Here is a 25,019-nt window from a genome sequence, read left to right on the forward strand (position 1 = left end):
TCTAGTAAAAATGTTGTGTAGTGGATATGCACAAGCCTTGAGGGACTCCGCAGCTGATGGGTGTGTGAGCGAACCGGCAGTCTCTGTAAATACTTTCATGACTCTTCCCTCTAGGAAGGAGGCAATCCAAGCTGTGGCTTTGGAGGAAAAATTGGCCACGGTCCTCAGATGGTGGCAGAAGATCTTGTGGTCTACCAGGTCAAAGACCGCTGATAGGTCTAGGAGATGGAGGAGGGTGGGCTTGCCGGTGCCCCTGATCTCATCCAATTGTTTCTTTAGGTCCAATAATGCAGCTTCTGTTCCATGGAGGAAGCCATATTGCCTCATTCCCAAACTCTGGTTGGTTTCAAGAAAATGTAGGACTTGCAGGTAGGCAGCTCTGTTGAGTATTTTCACAAAGAATGGCACTGCAGTGATATGTCTGTAGTTATTAGGGTTGGTGGGGTCCAGCATAGGTTTTTCAGGAGCGGTAGCAACCAGACTACCTTGATGTTGGCGGGTATTAGGCCCTAGAGCACAGTGATCTGCTCTGAGTGTTTATGATATGATAGGTTATTTATAATGCGCTTAATACCCAGAGGTTTCTAAGCACGGCCCCAGGGATCGAACCTGTGGTGCTCCGTGAAGTCTTGCTTCCAAGACGAGCATGTGGCCCCTGAGCTATCCTAGTGGGTTATGCTTACACTTGCATGTTTTACTTATAGAATTGATAATGTAGAGGAACACACATGGACTTTGAAAAAAGGGGGGTCAGCCTTATTAGCTGGATTCTAACCTTTAAGCTAGCTCTCTAAATGTCTTTGCATAATGTAAGCTCTTATGACTTGAAATGGCCTACAATTAAAACATACTGTTGGGTACAAATGTTGAATAGGGTTTTAAACAGATTGGCTCAGCTGTACAAAATAAATAAGGAGCTATGGTTTGACTTCACACAATTAAATGTGCAGTTTTGAGAGAGGGGAAAAGAACCTCTCCCTTCAAGTGCCCTGCCGTTATTTTACATTTTGTTTTCAAGCATAAAATGTGAGTGCTATGAATAACGTTTGCAAATAAAATATTTATCCAGGTGGTACAGACATGCTCCAGCAAGGCATCTATCCCAAGACCTTTGTTTATAATATAATACTGGAGCAAATCAGTTAGGGGGATGTGCTCTGTATCCGGTGGATGGCCTCAAGCAGTTGACAATCTAATCTACTCCATATTTTTGGGGGCAAGTGGGGAACACATCCAACACAAGAGGATAATTAAGCATCAAGAGGAGTAAGTGCTGTAGGGTGTTCCATATAGGGTCTGGGGCTGTAATATATACAAGAAAACCAATGCATTGTGTGGCTCTCAACACGCACATTACCTTTCACCTTACTGTATCTTTATACTCAGATTATGGATTCCCCTTTAAGAAGATTAACAGTATGTGCTGTTCTAAATTCACAGTATTGAAGTGACAAGCAGGTTCATATATCATGCTCTGGGTTGAAAATGGTGTAGAGCCATCAGTGTCTTATTTTACTGCATTTTGGCATACAAAGAATGCTAATCAATACAAGCAGTAGGTAGTTTTCCTTCTAGTAATTTAATAGCATGCAGTAGTAACAAGCTGTATACAGCTAACATTATTCCATCAAAAGATCATCCTAAAACAGTACACCGACACAAATTAAAATCGGCTAGAATTTCAAACCCACTCAAATTTAGATCTCTTTGCCTCCCTTCTTTGCCAAGCCAACTTTACAAATCTAACAAACTTCTGGAATAATAGAAACTTGAAAAAAATATTTAAAAAGACTGCAGCAGCATTTGCATTATTGTCATCAGTCCCAAACTTGGGTTACCCAAAATATTATTTATGAACAATTCCTCATAGTTTGTCTTAATTTGACATTCTATTTTTTCAAATCTCCCTTCCATAGGAAGGGCAAACCTAGGTCATTTAATAATGATCTCAAACTATAGCATTTCCAACTGGGTCCTAATTCGTTATTAAGTTCCCAAACAGCTCTCAACTGTAGTTCTTCTTAAATTAACTCTAAACCAAAAAAGAAGCAGGCTTAGCCAAACTGCATACTGGATGGGTAGGAGACCAACTTCTAGATACAAATGGACTGTTGGTGTGCTACTTGAAACTAAAATGTTTCTCTCCAAAGTCGATGAGCTAGAAGTTACAGGCTCGCTACACAGATCTACATGGGGCTGAACTAAAGGGGAAATGTAGCTGTGGTGCTGTCCTATAACTTGTACACTTCTAAAATCTCCAAAGTTACTCTTCCCCCCCAAATTTCCTAGCACTCTAGTACATTGTCCCAATATATAGCAGTTAACATCAATCTGATTTGCCAATGATGTATTGGATGTTAACCTCACTCCCAAGTAGTCAAAATGTTACATGTACTATAGGACATTTGGCTTGTCGAGAAAGATGACATCTAATAATGGCAAACACATTTCCTGTACCCCACAATCATTGGTACTGCTTCTCTGGGAGATGGGAACTTACTTTTGTCTAGTATTTACGTGCAGTATAGGGCTAGTGTTTTTAGGGATTCCTATGCTCCGTGACATGAAGAATGAGAAGCAGGCTTGTCTACTTGCATTGCAAGGCAAGTGCATATCACCCTTGAGGTTTGCTGTTGATGTGGGGGGCGAAGAGCAGCATCTGGAAATGCTAGTGCCGGATTTGGCTCCGTTGGGGGGAGGGTTGCAGGAATGGAAAGAAGCTGGGAGGTGAAGACCGAAGTAAAATCAAGAGATTTACTCACTCTATGGGAGCCTGTACACATAGCCTCATCACCGCAAAATTAAAATCCCATACATGCCAGCATGCCCCATTAATTCGGGGCATGATTGTGCAGCAACAAATACTGTACAACTCACAATGTCCCTCATTCTGAATGCAAGGCTACAAGCCCCAGAATGGAAAGATAATTAGGCCAATTTTCTCAAAAAACAATTGGGGCATTCAGAAAAAGTAAGCTGCTGTTTATTCTGGACAAATAATAAAGTGGGGGCGACAAATAGATCATTTGTGAGGAAATCAAACCCGCCTTGTGGGAATTAATCTCTTTGGCTTGCTGGGATCAGACTGTGGTGGGAAGTAGGCTTTAGGCGTCTGATGTGCATTATGATGTGGGTTATCGACTTGGCATACCCAAGCACAGCTGGAGCTCCAATTACCCATTGGCATGATCAAATTAGCATGCCTCTCGTGCAGGTTTATTCTCCAATCATGGGTTATTCTCTGGGCACATGCCTGTAACTCTGGAAGTTCAGACGTCCCTTGTGCCCTTAAAGAGAAGTCAAAGAATAAAGAACAGATGTACATCTGTATTATTAAAGGTGCTGCATATAAGCACATCACCACGAATATACACAATAACTCAAATGCACCATCACTATGGCATGCGCTCAGAAGAGTTAGACACCCATTAACCATGGGTCTGAAGACCCCAGGCTGAATGATGCTGTTCTTAAAGAGTTCTTTTAACATTTACTTTCATAACACCAATAAGCCTCATCAGCTTTCAAGAAAACCCATGAAACAAGTGGCATGCTCCAGCACTACACAATTGAAATTGGAAAGGCTCCTACCTGGAGGGGTAGCCAGCTGCACTGATGCGCACTGTTTCCAGCACTCCACAGGCCCTCAGCTGTTGAACCGCCCGATGGGGGTGAAACCTGCATAGAAGAGGATCCAAGGGAAATGTTACAACAAGCACAACAGAGGAAGCAATCCATAAACCACAGGCATTACCCGCAGGCTGCCATTTTAGAGTGAATGCGCGAGGCTGCATGCAGGGATGTGCTGGGAAGCAAAAGGTCCTCTCGAACATTGTCCAACTAGACCCATGTCATACAGAGCACAGCAAGAGCGCCCCCACCACGTAAAGTATGGTATGTGGAAGGGAATTCCACCCCATAAATCCGTTAACAAAAAGTAAATGGTTTAAAAGGGTGCATTGTCACATGACATTTAAGTTGTGTAGTTCATGATCTCGTTTGATAGTGGAAACCGCAGAGGAGTAAAGAATATTCCATCTTCGTTTCGTAGAAACATCACTGTTTATCCACGCCCGGTATAGACTATTTGAAGCTCATAATTTTTGTTCTCGTAATGTTTCATGGCAAATTCCTCCCAACCACTGCAACGGGTATTCTGCACTCGCAATATGCACGTGCCTGGTTTGCACCATTGAAGTTAAGAGTAAAAACGAGGTATTTGTATTTCCTTAACAATGCTCTTGGGTGCAAGTAATTGAACAAATCGTGATTTATTTTAATGGTTTAGCTGCCAAATTGATTTGGACACGATTCCAAGCAACGTTGAAATTGAGGGAGGGCGGCTGCACGTGCATTCAATGATGCCGAGTAACTATAAAGGAGGTAGGCCGGGAATGGAAAAAGACAGGCAGGAGGGAATCGGGAGCTTAGGAGAGTAACAGAACACAGTAATGGAAGAGGGAGTGGAGCAATGGAGAAAGTTACACAAGTAAATATTCCCAGACATGACCAGAAAGGCTATTGTGTAGCACAGAGGCAGACTGAGCCTTCGCTCTAGCTTTCTTAGCAAATGGCGACATCAATCACTAGCTGCAGGATAAAGCCTGCATAGGAGATTTTGTAACGTATCTTTATTGTTTCATCTGTTAACGTACAAAAAAAAAATCACTCTTCAAGCGTCCGTGTCAGTGTTATTATGAGTGCTCTCCGCCATAAGCCAAGTTAAACCCCCAACCGCTCCACCCCTTCGACTCCCTTCTCCCAAACTATCCCTTCCCCAGTTTGAATGTCTGTCACAAATATTAAATTCACCATCCCGCAATCGTCTGCCTGCCCTTGTTTCTGCATATCCGTCCAATCCACCACGTTCATCAGTTCATTAATCGTAGGGTGCCCTTACTCATGGTGGCTCAGAAGGAGGCAGACACTTAGACATGTTTCACAATATTTTATTGAAGTAACACTAGAAGGCCCATCTTTCCCTATCGCTATTGGTGATCCCTGCCTATGTTACTATCTAAGGTGATCGTTTGTCAGTCGTGAATGTCCAAACAAAATACGTCTAATGCCCAACACTAAGCTAACTGACCCTACCACGATATTGGGCTAGGAGCATGACTCCCTTCTCCCGAGAGACTTCTAGTACCAGTCTGAATGATTCTTCCTTTGTTATAATTGTTTTTTTATAACACGCTTAATACCAGCGCGTGGTTTCTAAGCGCAGGATCGCGATTCAAACCTGTGTTGCGCTGCGTTGTATTGCTTCCAAGACAAACGCGTTCCCCTGAACTATCCTCCCTCCCCACTTAACATTTCCTTAATACCTAATCTTCAAATAATCTCTTGTGATTGCTTGAACATCTCTAATTCTTCAATTGCTCTAGTGACTGTTGCATCCTCCTTTTGAGACACTTTCTGTGAATTTTCGCAAAACCCATCTTCATGGTTGTTGATTTTAACATATCTTTGGAAATTATTTTTTTCCCTGAAGGGTTCTCTCTACTGTGCAATTATAACTTATTCTGTTCTACTTGACTATGCATATAATCCAATTGCTTAGTTCCCCTGAACTCTGGCTTATAATACTCCTTCATGTTTATACCATATTCTTCTGGCGTCCAACTTTGAGGTTCACTGCCCTATTCTCAGGGTATCGTTATCCTGTATTTATCTTTATGTAATCCGTTCTTCGGTGTCATTATGATTTAAGTTCATACACTTCAGTTTTAACTTCACCTCTTGATTTATACTGAGACAAGTTATTGGTATGCAATAGCAGCTCCTTCTGTGCCTCCCGTTATTCCCATTGCCCCACTTACCCTCCACTTAGGAGAACCTCTTCAGGAGCTCTTCTCATTGGAGACCTGCTTTTGTGTACCAACACGTCATCAGTTGCCTTTGGTCTGTATTTTTTCTTCCTCATGGTGTAACGGTCTGTATCTGATCGCACACAGGCTGCTTTCCACTTGCAGTGGAGTCAGCAATGGTTTGTGGACCACCTGTTCACCACAGCTTTCTCGTGGTCTTGCTACCCCCTTCGCCTGAGCTGCTCCTTGCTCAGCTTCTGTCTCCGTTCTCACCGTCTCGTCCTTCACTTTTATGTGAGTTTCAAACTCAATGGCTTCTTCCCTTTAGCTCCCTCTGTCTCTCTGCAGGTTTTACACAGCTCGGGGCCTTCCAGTGCCTATGTTGTGTGTCTCCCCCTGTGTCCCTCACGCCCATCCCCCCTCTCAGATCAGGGTCTACACATGCCTCCGTAGATTCTCCTTTCTCTCACTATTACTTTGACACATTATTAAAACGTCCTCATCCCAGTTAATTGACCATTTTTAAAGAGACACATTCTCTTTCCATGTGACCATAGACTCGATTGGCTTCCGGGGCTGGGCCTCTTCGCACTGTGTGTCTAACTCGAAGAGTAAGATGTCTGCAGGTGAACGAATATGGGGTTAATGACCTGGGATTGTCGGGTGTCTCTCTCTCTCTCCCCCTCTCACTTTTCCGTGGAGCCCCAAGGTCAACGTGCTCACCTTAGATAGGTGAATGCTGGACTCTCCATCTGCGTCTGGTGCAGGGTGCCGTTACCAGTTCCTTCACTGGGTTGAAACGTAGGCCTCTTGACTTCAGAGGATTGCTAACCGTCGTTAACTGCACAAACGGTGAGTTTCCGGGCACCTTGAATGTCCTTACAGTCTTTAGGTGCGTGGGCACGCTAGTATGGAATAGGGCTCTGTATAATGTTCTTTTCAAATGGTGCCTTTTGTCTTGCAGGGCTCTTGAGGCGGAAGATGGTGGTTTGGAAAAAGAGCCGGAGTTCGAGCCAGCGCATAGGAATGAAGCGCTTGGCAGTGCGTAAGTAAGTGCCTGTTGCCTGCTTTCGAAATGCACTCCAACTGTCTCTTTTCTTTTGCAGGTATGAGTTCGGATGCTGAAGAGACTCTGGAAAACGCCGGGGTATTTGCAGGCGCCCAATTGTGGAGGGCACGATGGCGCGTGAGTAAATAGCCTGCCTAATGTCTCTCCTTTTCTCTTTCAGGTGCAGGAATGCAGCATTGATGAAAACCGGAATTCGAGGGGTGCCGGTAAGTAAATTCCCGACAGGAATAATTATGCTTTTGTCTTCACAGGCTTTCATAATGGCAGAGGAGCAGCGCAAAGAGTTGGTAACTGCCGATGGATCAGGTGAGGAAAGCGCTGCGAGTGAAGGTTGCTGTGCTAACCTGTTTCTTTGTCTTTGCAGGTGCTTCTGAAGGCTGGATACAAGAAAGGTAAGCTTTTGTTCTCACAGGTTCAGGATCGGAAGAATGAAGACTGGAACCGACACGGTGAGCGTTCTGCTGCAGATGCAGAATAACGCGAAGCACGTTGCATCAATCGGGTGTGGTTTAAATAGCCTTGGAGTGATGAGGCGTCTTCCTCCACTGCCTCGCCCAGGAAAGAAAAGAGTTCCTGTTCTAGAAGAGTTCCAGTGTTGTATCCAGGGAGTGGAGCCTGCCCCACCCAGGTAAGAAACTAGTCCCGACTCGTAGAGGATTCCCATATGGCTGGTAAGTAAGCAGCATGGTCTGCTGCAGGTAAGTCCACCCAAGCATCTTTATACATGTTATGAGCCCGGCGCTTCCAGTGCCGGGACCAGTGATTTTGATGAGCCTGGTGCCACCGGCGCCAGGACAAGGTCCAAAAGGTCCCAATGGGGACCGGCTGGTGCCTAGGATGAAGGTTAGAGGCCTGCTTCCAAGGACGTTGGGCTGGTCCTAGCCCCTTGGAAGCAGTGATCATGACAATAGCTTGAGAGAGTTCCTCACAGGACAGAAGTCCCAAAAGGGAAGGGAGACTCTCCCAGGGAGGTCTCACTTTCTTCTACCCCTAGGGAGTGTACTGCGGACAGATTCACCTCCCTAGAATCACCATGGGGGGCACTCCCCTATAAGAAGTGACGAATTCTCATGATTTGTCACAACGGGTGAAACAACAAATTTGTCAGAACATTGTGTCGTAAACACATCTCCCCCCTCCGTCCTATTCCTGGTTTTCAACCACCCCATGTTTTCTGCCAGTGCCCATCTTTTGAGATCTTCCAACCAACTAATTGTCAATCTTGCGACCCTCCCGTTATTTCCACGCTTTGCTAGTATGAATGCGAGTTCGACAAACCTCAACACATGGTCCTATGCCTTCTTGTGGAGTAAATGACCAGCAGGCACACCTCGAGGGTTGTAGGGATAGCCAATCATTTACAGATTGGACAGCTTGCTATATATCGCCATCCAGTGTCTTCCTTTTACTGGACAGTCCCAGAAAACATGTAGCAGCCCAACATTTGCCTGCATACATCTATAGCATATCCTGGGCAACAGTGCAGTGGTTAAGTAACCCCTATGCAGCAAGTTATACGGTGTCAATTTAAGTCTGGCATTTTGCAAGATCTTCTGAAGGTATAAAAGTATCCTCGTCCACTTCTCTTCATCTAGAGTAGTGTCCAAAATAGGAGATTGCTATGCGCAGTTTTAAAGGTGGAGCCCTTTTAGTCTTAAAAACTACTACTGTAATGGGTACAGCTGGGAAGAAGACCCAGTAGACTATTAGGGCCAGAAAAGAACTGAGACGGGATGTGAAAATGTTGATTGTTACTTTGCCCTGGAGAACTAAATTGAACACAAACTGGTACTTCAGTGTAAAATACTGCAAATGGTATCGGCAAATTGTGATAGGTGACATACAGGTTAGATGCATTAAGAAAAAAAATATATATATAAAATCACAAAGCTTTATCCCGTGGGCCAAATTGTGCTGGGTGGTTCATTAGAAGCTTCAGAGGAGTCTTTATTGGTCTCGATCTTACACAAGTGGCCTAACCCCTTAGCTGCCACCTGCATGCTTCCAGCACTGGGAGACCTGTTCACATGTGAACTGTGAGTGGTTGTGCAGGCTGTATTACTCCAGCCCAATGCAACAGTGCAAACCAGTCACTGACACCACTACAGCCAACAGTGCTCCACGTGCCCCTCCTAAAACCCCCACCCTCTTAACCTCAAATCAGCATGGACTAGGATTCCAGGGGTAACAGTCAAACTGCTGAAGTATGCCATTGAATGCACTTCTTTCTTAAATGAAGAGGCAATAGACAGCAAACGGCGGCTAACACTCGCACACTTTTCCAACCCTCTTCTCAGAAACACAGGACACTCAGCAAATCAACAGGCCCCATGACACTGTTAAAAGTCAACATACCCTCATTCCTAGGAGTCTACTGGGGAAACCTCTGGCTGTATCCCATAAGTTTGAGAGCAGAGTTATTGGAAGTGGAAGGTGGTGTGAGTTTGTTAAGGCAGTTTTTGTACAACCCACCTTTGAGGGATCTACAACTACTGACCTTAATGGAGGTTTGGGGCGGGGAGGTGGCTAAACACTACAATTTACTGAAAAATATATACATAATTCTATACAAATAGATCTCTATAAAGGTACTTGGCTCATAAAACACTGTAGTAATGATTAAATACTAATTTATAAAAAAAAGAAAAAAAAGAAAAACAGTGGTTGCATGAGGTAGGTCACTTTCCAGAGGGGCTCCCACCAGAAAACAGAAAATGACCAAAGGGGAATGGGGGCTGAACATGGAAACCAGACTAACACATTAGGTCAAATCATGTAGGGCCTGCACACGTTTGTACATTATACAGTAAAGACACAACCTATCACTGTTATATATGGTAGGTCCTATACCAGGTGGTCAGGATCCAAGACATGTAGGCAATGGTACGAAAAAAGGAAACCAGTCATTTTAACACAGGATAAATGGTTCTTAAACTCCCCATTGAAAACATCAATACTTCACATTAATGTTAACCCTCTGGGGCATAGTATTAAAAATGCAAATGCACATATCTCCATTACAAACGGGACGAACGCAAGCGGAAAAAGATACTTTTAAGACGTTACCACTAATTCACTCCCAGGAATAGAAAATACATACACCAAAATTAGCTACAGTGTATACAGTTATTCAGTTTGACTGGAGAGATGAACAGTACTTCAAAAATACATTTTAAAATACAGTCTAGTCCTAAAATTACAGTTCTTGTCCTAAAACTCCCAAACCCTTTGTGAGCCCAGGTAGAATATCCAGGGGCAGGAAAGCACCCCATAAAATATTTTGAAGGGAGTTCCAGGGTAAGTAGAACGGTACAAAGATGTTAAAGTTAAGAGGTTCATCTGAAAAAGTCAATAGGCCACCCGCTCGTACAGGGAAAATGAAGGCAAGTCTGTTTTACGCCATAGGCTTGGATTCTGCAGCAAACACCGGGGAACGACCAAAGTGCGATCCCAAATAAGAGTTTCAGAGGTCGAGTGAAGAACCAGTAGCCCCAGGAGAAGTTGCAGCAAAGCAAGACCCCCAATAGGAAATGCGGTTAAGACTCGCCTCCAAAGAATCTTGAAGCTGGACCTCTGAGGAAGAGTATCTCAAATATAACAAAGTAGACTTGGGCCCATACTAAAGACTGCAATCCTAATGGCACCACTGCCAAGCCTAATTCATGACCACAACATACATAGGTTGGCAAAATGAATAAACGTTACTTGACATCCAAGTCCTAAAACATTGTTTATTCAAATGTGTAGGAAGATGCCAATTGGCTAATGTATTTTGGACCATGAGGTCCTTCATTATGGCGAAATCTATACACAAAATGCACAAAGAAGAAAAATACAAACAAAAGTAATTAGATGTTAGTATAAATCAAATCGTTGCCATTCAAAAAATGAAGAAATAATTATAATACATGATACTCAACCTAGCCTGCACCATAAACTACAAACACCAACATAAAAAGATATAGCAACCTGTGAAAAACACACATACAAATGACTTAAAAAAAGAGGAAAATTAAAAATACAGCAAAAGGAACAGTTGTGTTAAAGTACTGGAAACACAAAGAAAAAGAGACTTAAATAGTACCTCTATTGTTTCAAATGATATGACACAAGATTAATATGAAAGCACAATTCTCATGATAACTTCCAATTTAATCCATGAGTAAGGACTGAACATTTGTAATAAATGGTCTCTCCAGGTTAGATACTAAACAGGACAACAGGCCACAACTCAAAAACATAAGTAAATCAACCCTATGGCTCACATACGCACTGTATTACATACCTTGTTTGTAAGAGTAGCCGGCATAAAAGCATCTCCGGAATCATGTGCAATCCCCTCCATCATAAGCACTGTTTAAAAACACTTGATGGAAAAATAAATACGAACGTCAAACTGTCATGATGCACAAGATCTGCTATCATTCTTAATTAATGAAGTCCTGTGAACGTACACTGCCATGTAAAACTACCCCAGGGTTGTCGTAACGTACAGTATGAAGATCAGCAAGCATGCAAAAGCCTATTGGGACAGTGCGAAATCATAGAAAACCAGTAAGGAGGTTACATGGCTAATATTCAGTATTATCCAATCAAAATAGGCGTTAACAACTGGAAGACAGTAAAAAAGACTTCTATCACTATGTCCATAGTCAAATAAAACCGAGGAAAACGATGTTGATAAAACTGTTGCAGAAAGGTCCATGACAAAGGTCAATCTATATTTAACTAAGGGAAATAAATCCACATGTACCTCCAACACACACAGGTTTACATCTATAACCCTCCCCGCCCTATGAATATGGGAGCGCGTTATCAACGTCCTAATAGATGTATATATCACGACAACTGGTCACAATATAAGGCACCCTAAAGACAAGAATCTCAGCTGAACCCTGCGTGACTATACAGACTATATAACAAACGTATATGGGTATACGATGATAAATTTGTATAATATGCATAATACGCATACAATTCAACTTGTACAATACATGAATCATTAGTCTGCGTAATGATCTTTCTATTGATTCTACTCCCGCAGATTCCTCATCTTGATAGCTATCCATCATCCAGCTCTGCTGCTCGGAAACATTTCACTAGGGGGTGTAGTGGACTTTAACTTGCCGGTCGATAGTTGATCTGTCTTGCCCAGCTCTCTATCGTCAGCTCCAGAAGTGACATCAGGCATTGTACATCTAGCATGTCACTACGCCCCATGCTACAGTTCCCCCCCCCCTTTCACACTGCGCATGAACACTGCAGAAGGAAAAACCACAGGAGGAGGTTAATCAGACGGTTTTAAACCAATAATGATACATCCAAATAATAATAATGATTGAAATATACATTTTTTTTTATTTTTTTTTTTAGTTGAATGAGACAGAAGCAGTCATCTCAGAGCCATCACCAAATGTCTTCTCGTTTGGACAGACACGGCAAGCCACAGAACTCTGAGCAGGGATGGATGAGAGGGTCGAAGGGGAATCTGAGGTAGAAGAATCCATAGAAAGATCATTACAGTGAGTAATTTCTCCTTCAATGGATTGCCTTTCTCCCGCATATTCCTCATCTTGACAGACTCCCAAGCAGTTAGAATAACAGAGGAGGGCAGAACGTTTTATACAAGTAGATTCTGTAGAACTGCCCTACAAAACAGTGCATCAGCAATATCCAAGGAAAAGTGCTTGGTGAATGTATGCAGGGATGACCAAGTGGGTGCTGGACATATGTCCCCAACAGGAACTCCTCTTTGGAGGCCTGGGGAGGCTGAAACCCGTCTGGTGGAGCAAACCCTGATGCCAGCTAGAAGCTCCCTGCCTGCTGATTGGTAACACTCATATGCACAAAATAATCCAATGCGACAGGGTTTGTTTGGTTATGACAAGACCCTTGAGACAAAGTGGGCCACAAACAACTGGTCTGACTTCCGAAACTCGGATGTGCAAGCAACATAGAAGCTGAACACTGTTTTCGGGTCAAGGCAGTGGAACCGCTCTTCCTATTTCGTGGGATGTGGAGGAGGGTAAAAGACAGGCAAATCGAAAGACTGGGACAAGTGAAACTCTGAAACCACCTTAGGGAGGAACCCGGGCTTGACCTTGAGAGACATTCTCATGAAAGAACCTTAGAAAAGGAGGTTTGCAGCACAAAGCTTGTAGCTCACTAACCCTCCTGGCATAAGTGATTGCAACCAAGAAGGCGGTCTTAAGGGATAAGAGCCGTAAAGAATATTAGTACATAGGATGAATCGGAGCCACTATCAAGTTGGTCAAAACCAGATCAAAATCCCAATCTGGGACCAGAAAAGTGGTTAGCAGAAACATATTGAGAAGGCCCTTCAAGAATTGGGCCAGGACCAAGGGATGGGGGGGAGGCGTAGTGGAGAGGAAAGGTCCAATCCACCAGAAACGCATCCTCCAATGTGCCGTTCACCGAGAATTCCCTCGAGCAAAACTCTTTACACTTCCTGTTGTACCGTGGTGAACAGATCCACTGCTGCGGTACCCCAAAGAGCGAAGAACTACTCTAGGACTTCCTGGCACACTTCCCACTCATGTAAGGCCATCCTCTGCCTGCTCAGAACATCCGCAAAGGGTTTCTCCATCCCCGTCAGATAAACTGCAGAGACCGAGACTTGGTTCTCCCGTAACCAGAACCACAGCTGTATCGCCTCTGTGCAGAGGGGGCAGGAGTGCACACCACCCTGCTTGTTGAGGTAGTGCATGGCCACAGTTGTGTCCATCAGGACGAGGACATGCTTCCCTCAGAGATTGGGCAAAAGCCCTCAGGGTTAACGTCATGGCCCGCAACTCAAGACTGTTGATGTGCCACCTGACTTCGGATGGAGACCAGTGGCCGCTCACCTGCAAATCCTCACAGTGGGTGCCCCAACCACTCGGGACTGAGGTCAAGGAGGCCAGAATGGTTCACCAGCCATGAGATTGTTGCAAGTATGCCACCAGCCGGGTTCACAAACTATCTAGCAGGATACAGATGAGTGCGCCGAGATACTGAGACCACTGGTCCCTCAGGAGCCACTGAAGGGATCTCAAGCACAGCCTGGCCTCTGGCACTAGGAAAATACAGGAGGCCATGAGAACCAAAAGGCAGAGGAATGAAACCGCTGGTAGGGTGGCGTGGTTCTGAAACAAATGCACCATCTGGGCTATAATGCTGACTCTCTCTTCGGGAGGAAGAGCTTTCCCTACCAGAGTGTCGAGGACTGCTCTAATGAACTGGAGCCGCTGAACTGATGTCAAATGGGACTTCAAGTTGAGGGAGAAGCCCAGCCTGTGCTTTAGCAGGCAGGTGTCTTCCAGATGAGACAAGACTTGCCCTGCCGACTTCCCCCGAATTAGCCAGTAGTACAGGCACAGGAATACATGGACCACAGGAATACATGGACCCCGGATCTTCTATGGTGAGCCGCAGCTACCGCCTGGTGAAGACCCTTGGAGCAGAGGTCAACCCAACAGGCAGCACCTTGAACTCGTAGTGCTTGGTTACCTCCTTCCCCATACTCCACCAGCTGTAAAAATCCATCCCACATGGCACCCTCAGGGACGTATTTAGCAGCATGTTCCACAGCTTTCCACAAGTCAAAGGAGTATTTTACGAATCCGCCGGCCATGTTTGTGGCTTTGAGCACCATGCTGCCAAAGCCTTTCTGGCCAATGTGTCCAATTTCTTGCCCTCTCTGTCCGGAGGCAGATTGGAAGTGTATGCCGCTGGTCTGGTGGAAATAGTGGCAGCCTGCATAACCAATACTTCTGGGGAAGGGTGTGTGGCAAGTAAAGAAGGGTCTCCTCTTGCCAGCCTATACTTCCCTGTAAAATTGGCGTTTACAGGGGGAATAGTGCAAGGGTGCTGCCATAAGGAGGATAAAGGATCCACAATGGCTGGGTTCAAATGGCATGTTAGGCTCAACTGTGGGACCCTGGTACAGGTTATCAGTGAGCTCATACAGGTGTGGTAGACAACTTCATCCCAAGGGTGTCAACAACCATGTCAACCAGAGCCCTGAACTTGACATTAGCAGAAGTATAGGGCTGGTTTTGCTGCAACTCAAGGTCTGAGGAATTATCTGAGCCACTAGCGTCCTGTAGACCTTGAGCCAGGACCAATATATCGGCCTGGTTGTCAAAATAATAGACGCCGCCGGTTCCCATGTAAACGGGGGCGACTTGATCATCGGGGTCATCGATTCTGAAAATGGACTGCATCAAGTCAAAGAACCCCGCTCTTGACAGAGGTACAAAATGAACCATTGCCGACTGTCGGCATCGAGAGTTTGACAGCCGACAGAATAGATTTCGAAGCCAAGATGGCTTTCAATGCTGATGGTTCCTTCAGCATAGAGGGACGCTTGGACAGCGGATGGACGCTGTGGGCTGCGGCCTTGCTGCCTTCTGGCGATTTAGTAGGCGTGGCACTGAAGGCGGTTGATGTCGATGGAGTGGCTGGCTTGGGGTCAGGAGCACCAAGCGCCGCTTTTTCCACCAAAGCTTGCTGGTCGGGGGCCAGAGCCGCACCTACAGCAGCTTGCAGTCTAAACATTTCAAGCATGGAAGGTTTAAAAATGCCCTACTCTTCCAGAGCGGTCGGCCCCCTGAGGGATTACCTCGTTCCGACGACGAGCTGAACTTGCGCCGATGACATTGGTGCCGCTTCTTCTGCGAGGAAGACGAGGAATGGCTCCTGGAATGGGACCGTTTCTTGGTCTTTTTGCAATGTTTTTCTTTCCCCTTCTTGGACGAGACGAGTGACCACACCAGCGATTCTGCAGGCAGTCGACCCAAGGCCCTTTCCCACCCCTCTCACATAGGGAGTTTGGCTGAATTTGAGCAGGACACGCAGGCCTCCGTGTCTTGAACACCTAGACACCACAGGCACGTTGGCGCCCGTTTACAGAAATGTTGGCTTTGCAATCGCGGCATCACTTGAAGCCCAAAATCTGGTGAGATGACCTTGCATCGAGAATTTCTGAACAAAACGACAAATGATTTCAAAAACGTTGAAAAAACTCAGTTGTGTTCCCGATGCTGGGTGCAAGCGTGCAAAAAAAAAAAAGAAGGAACTGAAGAATGGGGCGTAGAGACGTGCTATATATACGACGCCTGAGGTCACTTCCGGAGCAGATGGACAGCTGAGTCAAGGTGCACTATGCCCCCCCCCCCCCCCCCGGCAAAAGGTTTTCGAGCAGCAGAGCAGGATGGTGGATATCCATCAAGATGAAGAATCTGCGGGACAAAGGCAATCCATTGATAAAGCATTACTGTACTGTAGGCGAGCAGGGCTCTAAATGGCCAAGGATACTTCTACCCCACCCAAATCCTAGGTTAAGTTAGACTGATTTCTCTGCCATATGCGTTTTGCTTTTTAACAAGAAAGCTACACGGTTTTCCTTTCCAACATGGTATTCCTACCTCTCTAAAAGAACTGTTACAAAAACACTTACCAAGGACATCTGAATGACTTAGTTTCTGTATATTGTGAAAAGAGTGCAATGTTGAAGCACTTTCAGTAGTTTATCCCTTGGAACATTTGTGGTATTTGCATCAAACTAGATGGAGATCCAGAGAGAACTTTCTATGTCCAGTCGAATAAGAGAGAAATTAGAAACTCAGGGATGCTTCCTCTGACCTGCCCATTTACATCATCTATCTGAGGCAGATCCCCGCTACTTCTAATGTCCGGCTCAGTGCAAACTTGCACTTTAAGATTGAGCATGTGTGGCAATGTCTAGATTTTCTGTGTTGGGAGTTCAAAATAATAGATTCTTATTTACCAAAAACTAGATTTGGAAAGAAACAATCCATCCATGTAAATATATCTTAGAGTCTTCAAAGTGGGATATTCAACTTTCAGAATCTTATTTTTCTAATTTAAGATGCCCTCTACCCTTCACTCCTTGGTTTTAACAATTAAGTATTTTCTCCTAGACGCCCTTGTGTGCTCGTAACATCTATGGCCTCAATTTGTTCAGCTGAACATTTAACCTAGACTGCTGTGGACATTATCCAAAACTAAGCTATCACGGGTCTCGTGGCAATCTTCAAAAAACATGAAAAACTAGGCAAGACAATGACCATTAGTAAAGCTCTACATCTTACTTTCTCTTCAGTTGTTTCAGTAAAAATGCAAGCGAACGCTGTCTCCACTTGTCTGATGCATCCAGCGACTGGGCACCCAAGATTCTTTAACCCGGCTGTCTGTGGATTATGAAAGGACTTATTCAAATTTAGTCTTAAACTGGCCGCAGATTCAGGAGCCTTCTTAAAATGTAATAAACCAATCTCGTCCAAATGCCACTCAGGGAAAAGAGGCTCTACATGGTTTTTAAATTTAATGTGCACAAGTCAACCAGTGACAACCAATCTGCATATTTCAAGAATGTATTCAAAAAGCTTTTTCCATGATGTACTGCATCAGGAAAGACCAAATGCCTGCATGGTGCTTCAAAAGACATGGCATTTTAGCCAAATGCTGTGCTTTGCACACAAATTAATACGTGCCATTCCTCCAAATCATTGATGCCCTCATCACAGGTTTTTAGGTTTTACATCCAGAACTGTTGCCTCCAAGACTATTTTTCTTCAAAGAAATCTCCACCAAACTCATCTGTACTTTCTCAATGGCCCACCAAATCAGGGTTATGTCCTCCTTCTAAAAATGTGTTGCAACATATGAGCGACTAATGTTTTTGTTCCAATTTGGGATCTGTATTCCAGAATTCTTGTATTTACAACTCTTGATGTTTACCTTTTTGTTCACAGGCATTATATTATATAAATCACATTTAGACTCTTGCAAGTAGGCTGTGTCTTAAGATGAATGCTAAACTTCATTCTTGTGAATTCCCCCTTGTTGGCCATTAGCATGCAAAAAAGTTGCCTCAAACCTTTTCCTTCCGTAAAGTTGAAGAGGGTTTGTTTCAAAGATGGTTCACTTAACTGCAGTATGCGCAAATTTGTTTACAACAAGGTTAAAATATCATTGCCATTTTCACTTAATGTAGTGGAACATACTAGTGTCATGATGCCCGCTCCTGGGGAGCCGGTTCAAGCCCTGCGTCCCCGAAAGCGGACATCCAGTCCCCAAGGAAGGACCCAGCAACCCCATATAGGGGCCCTTTGGACAGTGTCCTGGCACCTATGGCGCCAGGCTCATAAAAGACATCAGTACTGGCGCCATAGGCGCCAGGCTCATTATGGGAGTGCTTGGGTTCACTTAGCTGATGCAGACCATGCTGCAGGATCCCGGCCTCCTTGAAGCCTGAAAGGAACTACTTTACCTGTGGGACTAATTTACCATCCGGGCGTGGTCGGGGGAAGGATACATACCTGATTGGAGGAAGGATACATACCTGGAACTTCTTCCAAGGCTATTTAAGCCCCACCCAAACAGCCACACGTGCTTCGCATTGTTCTGCATCTAGCAGCTGGACGCTCACCGTGTCTGCTCCTGCATCCCGACTTCTGCCACGCCAGCCAGCATCCTGGATCAGCTGCAAAGGAAGAGAAGAGGAGAACAGAAGAAGGAAAAGACCTTACCTGCTAAAACCGCATCCCAGAGACATCTCGCCGACAATCCTGAAAAGGAAGACTTATTTAAAAGCTTATCGCGTCGATCGCTGCAGCGCCGCATTCCACTCACCTTTACAGGGCGCCTCCATGTTCAGCAGCGATCATCCGGATTCGCAGTCACGCCCCAGCAAAAAGGTGAGAGAGAAGGGAATAAGGAAAGCTAAATCTCCATGTTAAGACTTACCTGTTGATTCATTCCCTCTCCATTTCGGGTCCGCGCCGCATCCTGGCATTTCCGGACCCCGGCCCCTAAGGGGAAAAAGAGACATCAGCGTTAATGAGCGAATGAAAAGACATTACCAAAAAATGCTCATTAAAGACTTACCTGATTTCTACAAGGATTTCACCTCTCATCTCGGGTCGGTGCCTGTTCCCCGGCATTCGGTACCCCAGCCCCTATGGGGAAAAAGACACTAGCATTAGTACATTAATGCATGGACATAAGGGGAACCTCTTATCAAAAAACTTACCTGGAAGCCAAGCAAGTTTGGTTCTCACCAATCCGAAAATCCAGTGAAGTAACTGGATACCAACGCATCCCTTCATCAGCAGCAGGATGGAGAGCTTGTCCTTCCAGACCCTAAGGTGAGACGCTACGAGGAATCACAGAAGGGTTTCGAGGAGGGTGAGAGGGTAAAGTGGGAGGCCGATTGCATTACCCCGCAGACAGTTAATCCCCTATTTTCGCCTACAGAAGGATACTTCTGCGAGCTAGACAAGCCAGATTTGGGGGCCGGGTCCAGTCCATCTTCCGAACCCTGCGCATCACCTTAGAAGAGGTCACAGCAGCGCGAACCAGGCCAGCGCCTCCGTGGGAGTCAGGTGAGCGTTACAACTAGTTTAGCCTTTTCCCATTTGATTTGATAGATCCGTCTCTTTTCATTGATAGAATAACCTCTTTGTAATCTGTAATGATTTCTGCTTGAATTTTAAATCAAAACAAGAATGTACAATTACTCCGAGCCCTTAAAAACTGACCTAAAGGAAGAGTCTCTGAACAGCTTAGGATGAAAACTGTCAAACCTCAAGATGGCAATTTGGCTAGCAGGTTTTTTAAATAAGGAAATCAAAAAATGCAATTTCTTTATCGCTCAATGTCAATGTAAATTGTAACTTCTGGTGCAAGTAATTGATCCATGTCAGAGAATCTACTATTTTGTGATGATTTTATTCCATATGATTAAAATATCATCAATATAGCTCTTAAAGAGGTGTATGGCTCCACAGAATGAATTATTCTCAGTCAATATAAATAATTCTTCAAACTTCGACATGACTATTAGCCAAACTAGGTACAAATACAGACCCCATTGTGGTACATTTAATTTGCCAAAAATAAAAGATTTTTAAAGATTTTTAAAGCAGAAGAAATTCTGGCTGTGCGACATTTCCAGAAATCAAAAGCGCAAAGAAATGAGCACAGTGATCACGAGCTGGGCAGAGTTAGAGGCAAAGACGTGGTGTACAAATATTTCTGTTAACAATACAGTATACAGGGTGCTCCAGGTTTAGTTGAACCCTAAGCAAATTAATACATTTGAAGAAATGTGTTGAAATATCTGATTGCCTGTGTCAAATGGCACAAGTGCTCACCCTTCACCTATACAGATAACTTGCACAAGAACTAGGGCTCTAGAGACCGTGTGCTTCTGGGGGAAGTGAGAAAAGGAAGAATACCTCTAAGGAGGTGCAGCTGGTAGTGGGACTTCTTAGAAATGTCTGACATGAGGAGAGAAGGAGAGGGTGGAGTCGAAAAGGACACCAAGGTTTATTGCCTCGCAGGAAGGTGAAGGTAGAAGGCCCAAGGAGGGCGGCTAGAGTGAAAGAGGGAAAGCGGGAGCAGGGGTCCCAATGAGAAAGATCTCCGTCTTCCTGGCATTATGTCATGGGGCCTCATTACGACCCTGGCGGTAAGGGGTTTACGCCAGCGTTAGCTGCGCCGACCCCTTACCGCCAATTACGAGGTCCCTTAGCGCCATGGCGCTTTTAACACCTGCTTTTAGCAGGTGTTAAAATCCATGGCGCTAAGGGACCATGGAATTAATTACGCCACCGTAATTTACGGTGGCGTAATTAACGCCTTCCCCACTCCCATTATGCCCTATGGGGCAAAAATGGGAATGGGGAAGGGTAAATGGGGATTGGGGACTTACCGCTCTGCCGACCTCGGAATGGGGCGGTAAGTCCGCCAACCACCATGGCGTAAACGTAGTTTACGCCATGGTGGTAAAGTCACGGCCCAGGCGGTAACTTACCGCCTGGGTCGTAATGAGGCCCATGGTCATGAAGTCAGGGGCACAGGCATGCAGGGGTCACATGCACAGGAGACCTGGGTGGACACTGTCCTGGCGCCTTTGGCACCAGGCTCATGATATGATATGTGATATGGCATTTGTAACGCGCCTATACACAAGTGTTTCAAGTGTGTGCATGAACAAAAGTAAACGAGAACATCCATTTAACACCAAAAAGCTTTTATTGTGGACATAGTACTTCAAATGCATTAACCTTGAACATTCCATCTATTAAGCAGGATGCATTAACCTTGACCATTCCATCCATTAAGCAGCCCCAAGTGCATTCTTGGGTGTGGCTGCTAATGGACTGCCTTCGCACGTGCTCACTCTCTAGGAGTGGCAGGGTGTGGCTGGTAAGCCGGCCCTAATGGCCGTGCCCACTATCTCAGCTATATAAGCTGCCCCGATCCTCAAGACAGATGCTTCGTGTTATTCTGCAATTGCAAGCAGCGCAACACTCACCGCTGCCTGAGGTCAGATTTACCTTTGAAGATCCTGCTTCCTGGACATCCTGCTTCCTGCCAGCATACTTACCAACTGGGGGAAGCTGTTCTTATCTGTACATCTCTTTGGCGAACCAAGTATTCATCTTTACACTTTCCGGAACGCCGAAATCTTCATCTTGGAACCGCAGCACGACACGCTCCAGTGTAGACAGCAGCGCCTGCAAGGAAAAACAGAAGACAAGACATTGTAAGGTAAGACATCGAAAAAACAGTCAGTTTAAGGTTGCACTTCGCATACTTCTTAATTTCCTTAAACCACCACTTACCTGCTGTCGAACATTGCGGTAGCATCCATCTTCCATCCGGCCACGTCTCGCATCTCGCAGCTGCATTGAGGCCGCAATTCCATCTAAGAGAAAAAAACAGAAGAGACATTATTGGAGGCACAAATAGGAACAACATATAAAGACATTAAACAGAACGAACAGCATCACAAGAGCTCAAGAAAGACTTACCAATCATAAGGAGAAGCATAGTCGCAACTGGACTGGACTAATCCTCATCAGAGATCAGTGAAGGAACTAGATCCCATTTGGCGCACCCCTGCCAGAAGTAGCAGGACGGAGAGCTCATCTTCCATAATTCACAGGTGAGCTTTATGGGCCGGTGTATGCTCACAAAAACTGTACTTGGGGTGAACAGTTTGAGAGGTACAACAATCACAGATTGGTGCACTCACACACTTATCTCCACGCAGGAGTAGTATCACCATGTACCACCGCTCACAGCTTTTCTACTGAGGGAGAGGCCTGCAGGGGGTGATACAAGTTCAGGCAGGGCTGCAACCGTGCCCCAACACCTCAGCAGAGACCAGGTGAGCGTAACACATTAAGGCAGCAATTGTTCCGGAATCATGGATAGACAGTCAGGCACGAGGGAGGAGAGGAGGCAGCGGGGAGCATAAAGAAGAGCTGAGTGTCGTCTGCATAACACTGAAAGCTAGGAGAGAATGTAGAGATGAGGAGGGCAAGAGGTGCCAAGTAAAAGTTGAAGAGCCAGGGTGAGAGGTTAGAGCTCTGGGGGAACACTACATGTGGAGAGTGAGGTGGTGGGGAGAAAGGATCCCAGTTGGACATGGGAGGGTCGATCGGAGAGAAAGGAAGTCAACCAGGCTAGGGCCTGACCAGTGATGCCCAGGTTGTCACAGACGATTGATCAGGATGGCGTGGTTGGGCGTGTTGAAAGCAGAGGAAAGGTCAAGGAGGATGAGGAAAGAAAGAAGGCTAGAGTCAAGATTAGAGAGCAGGTGTTCAGCAGAGCAGTTTCCGTGCTTCTGGCTTCTCTAAACCCAGACTGATGGTCATGGAGACAACCCACAGATTCAGTGTGGAGTGTAAGCTGAGAGGGGTCCAACTTTCCCTGGAGTTTGCCCAGAAAAGGAGTGCTAGAGATCGAGGGGGTAGCTTGCCGGAGAGGAAGGGTCAGCAGAAGGCTTCTTAAGGAGGGGGTGCAAAAGGGAGTGCTTTAGGGCACAGGGGAACGTTCCAGTGGGAAAAGAGTGATTGCAGAAATTGGCCAAGGGTGGAGTGAGGGTGTCTATGTGGCCCTTGATGGTTCGAGAGGAGCAGGGGAGCACCTGCTTGGACAACAATTTCGTAGGTCAGAGTTGTCTAGAAACATCACCAGGAGTGAACACAGGGAAAGAGAAGAAAGGAGGAGGAGAGGAAGAGGTGGCCGGGAGGATGGGGTGGGGGCAAGTGGGAGAGGAAGAGGAGAGAGGGGACAGGATGTCCGGAGTTTTAGTGGTGAAGAGAGAAGCCAGTGCTGTGCAAAGGGCATGGGAGGGAACAGGAGAGGTGGAGACTGCAGCAGGAATGTCTCGCTCCTTGAAAATTTTGAAGAGTTAAGTTGTGGTGTTAGAGGCCACAGAGACACAGGCTTGGATGTAGGCTCTCTTCTTGGAAAGGACAGTCTGTATTGCCTTTGGAGCAGGCGGCAGGCCAGTTCGTCAGAGGATGCACCTGATGCACTCCACTTCTTCTCAGCACCCCTACACTTGTGTTTAAGGGTGGCAAGGTCAGAGTCATACCAAGAGTTGCACTTGGAAATGAGCTTCAAATGGATCCTGACAGCGGCAAGAACATCAACAGTGTTAGAGATAGACACATGCAGGTTAGAAGCATATGTCGGAGTGTGAGTCACCCGCAGGGGTAGTAGGAGGAGAGATAGTGGCGGCAAAGGCATCCACTGACACACTCTTCATGGACCAGATTACCAAGAAGGTGGGTGGTAGTGCCGGGATCAGTTTCACCTGGGGGACAGAGAGCATCATGTGGGAGGAGAGAAGAAAGTGGTCAGTCCAAGAGAGAATATTGGTGAGAGGGTTATAGAGGGGGGATTGTCTGAAGAGATAACATCCAGGGTAGGCCCGGCAGAGCGTGTCAGGCTGGAGGGTAAAACAGAAAGTCGCAGAGATTGCTGAAGAGCACTGAGGACGGGTTAGAAGCATCCATATGGATGTTGAGGACCCCGAGGAGAAGTTGAGAAGTAGAGGAAAGGAGAGAGGAGGAGAAGTCAGCCCACTAAGAGGAAGATGGTGTCCTGGCCAGGTGGCCTATAACTGGTGGCCACAGTGAGAGAGAGGCCAGGAGAGATAGAGAATCTGCTGACCAGGCATTGAAAGGAGGTGTAGGCCTATGTAGGAATGACAGAGGAAGGGATCCACTCAAGGAAAATCAGGGCTACTCCACCTGCTGGATGGTTAGTTCTGGGTTCGGAGAGGATCTTGTAGCCATCAGGGAGGAGCGTGTCAAAACTCATGACAGCTGGCCGTGAACCATGTCTCAGTGAGACCGAGGACATCCAGATCAAGTTCTTTGAGGAGACGGCAGATGTCTGAGGAGTTATTCACAGCAGAGCAATAGTTGAAAGTAGAGATGTGGAGCAGATTTCTACATTTGAAAGACTTCTGTTGAGGGGAGGTGGTAGAGGGGGCCCAAGAGTGGGGACAGGAGGAAGAAGGAGATGGCAGAGTAGACAGAGGAGATGAGACGGGTGCCCGAGAGGTGGTGGAGGAGCCAGAGGGGAGTAGGTAGGAATAGCAGGTGAATGGAGGAAGTTGATAAACATGGGAGACTCCTATCGAAAAGGAGGAGATTGGGCTGAGGGCCCTCGACCAAGAAGGCGCCATTCAGTTAGACATTAATGATGGTCTTGGAGGCGTGGAAGGGGTCCAGGAGGGCCTCTGACCTTGTGCCACCATTAATTGGAGAGGAGTAAAAAGGGGAGAGAACAGACCATATAGGCCCGGAGAGGAAACAACTAAGAGGATGTCGGTAAGGGTCTGTCTGGAGGAAGCACTTGTGTAGGTATCAGCGATAGGGAGGCCAGGGTTGGTAACCAGGATGTCCCTCTTGAACTACTTCCTTCCACATTTAGTGAGATGGATAAATTGGTAGAGAGAGGGTAGCAGTTGGAGAATATGGGAGAAAGAGCACCATAGAGGGTGTGAAGGAGATAAGAGGGGGAGAAGGGCCCGAGGGAAGAGAGGGAGATGCAAAGCCCTGTAGCACACAACTCGGGATGTGCAGGAAAGGGGATGCAGGTCACAACAAAGGGATACACAGAAGGAGAACAAGTAACACCAGTGAGCAGGGTGATCTAGGGTGGGAGGGAGCCTGAAGAGACCCAGTAACAGTGCCACAGTTACCAGAATGCAAGCACCCTGATTCAACTTTCCTAGAAGGGAGGAAAAAGGCTATGTCTTTTAACAGCACAATGCAAAACACAAAGATTCAACTGACCTGGAAAGT

The 25,019-nt window shown here is 45.8% G+C and overlaps 1 protein-coding gene across 1 annotated transcript in view; it reads right to left on the reverse strand.

Moving 5' to 3' along the window:
- LOC138575296 (unconventional myosin-Vb-like) overlaps positions 1-25,019 on the reverse strand; it is a 1,749,675-nt gene that overhangs the window by 749,868 nt on the left and 974,788 nt on the right. The window contains exon 17 of the mRNA XM_069649473.1: positions 3,592-3,678. Coding sequence (XP_069505574.1) covers positions 3,592-3,678 — 87 coding nt within the window. The remainder of the gene's footprint in view (positions 1-3,591; positions 3,679-25,019) is intronic.

This window comes from Ambystoma mexicanum, chromosome 1p, assembly GCF_040938575.1.
Source record: "Ambystoma mexicanum isolate Mex_15411 chromosome 1p, UKY_AmexF1_1, whole genome shotgun sequence".
Lineage (NCBI taxonomy): Eukaryota > Metazoa > Chordata > Amphibia > Caudata > Ambystomatidae > Ambystoma > Ambystoma mexicanum.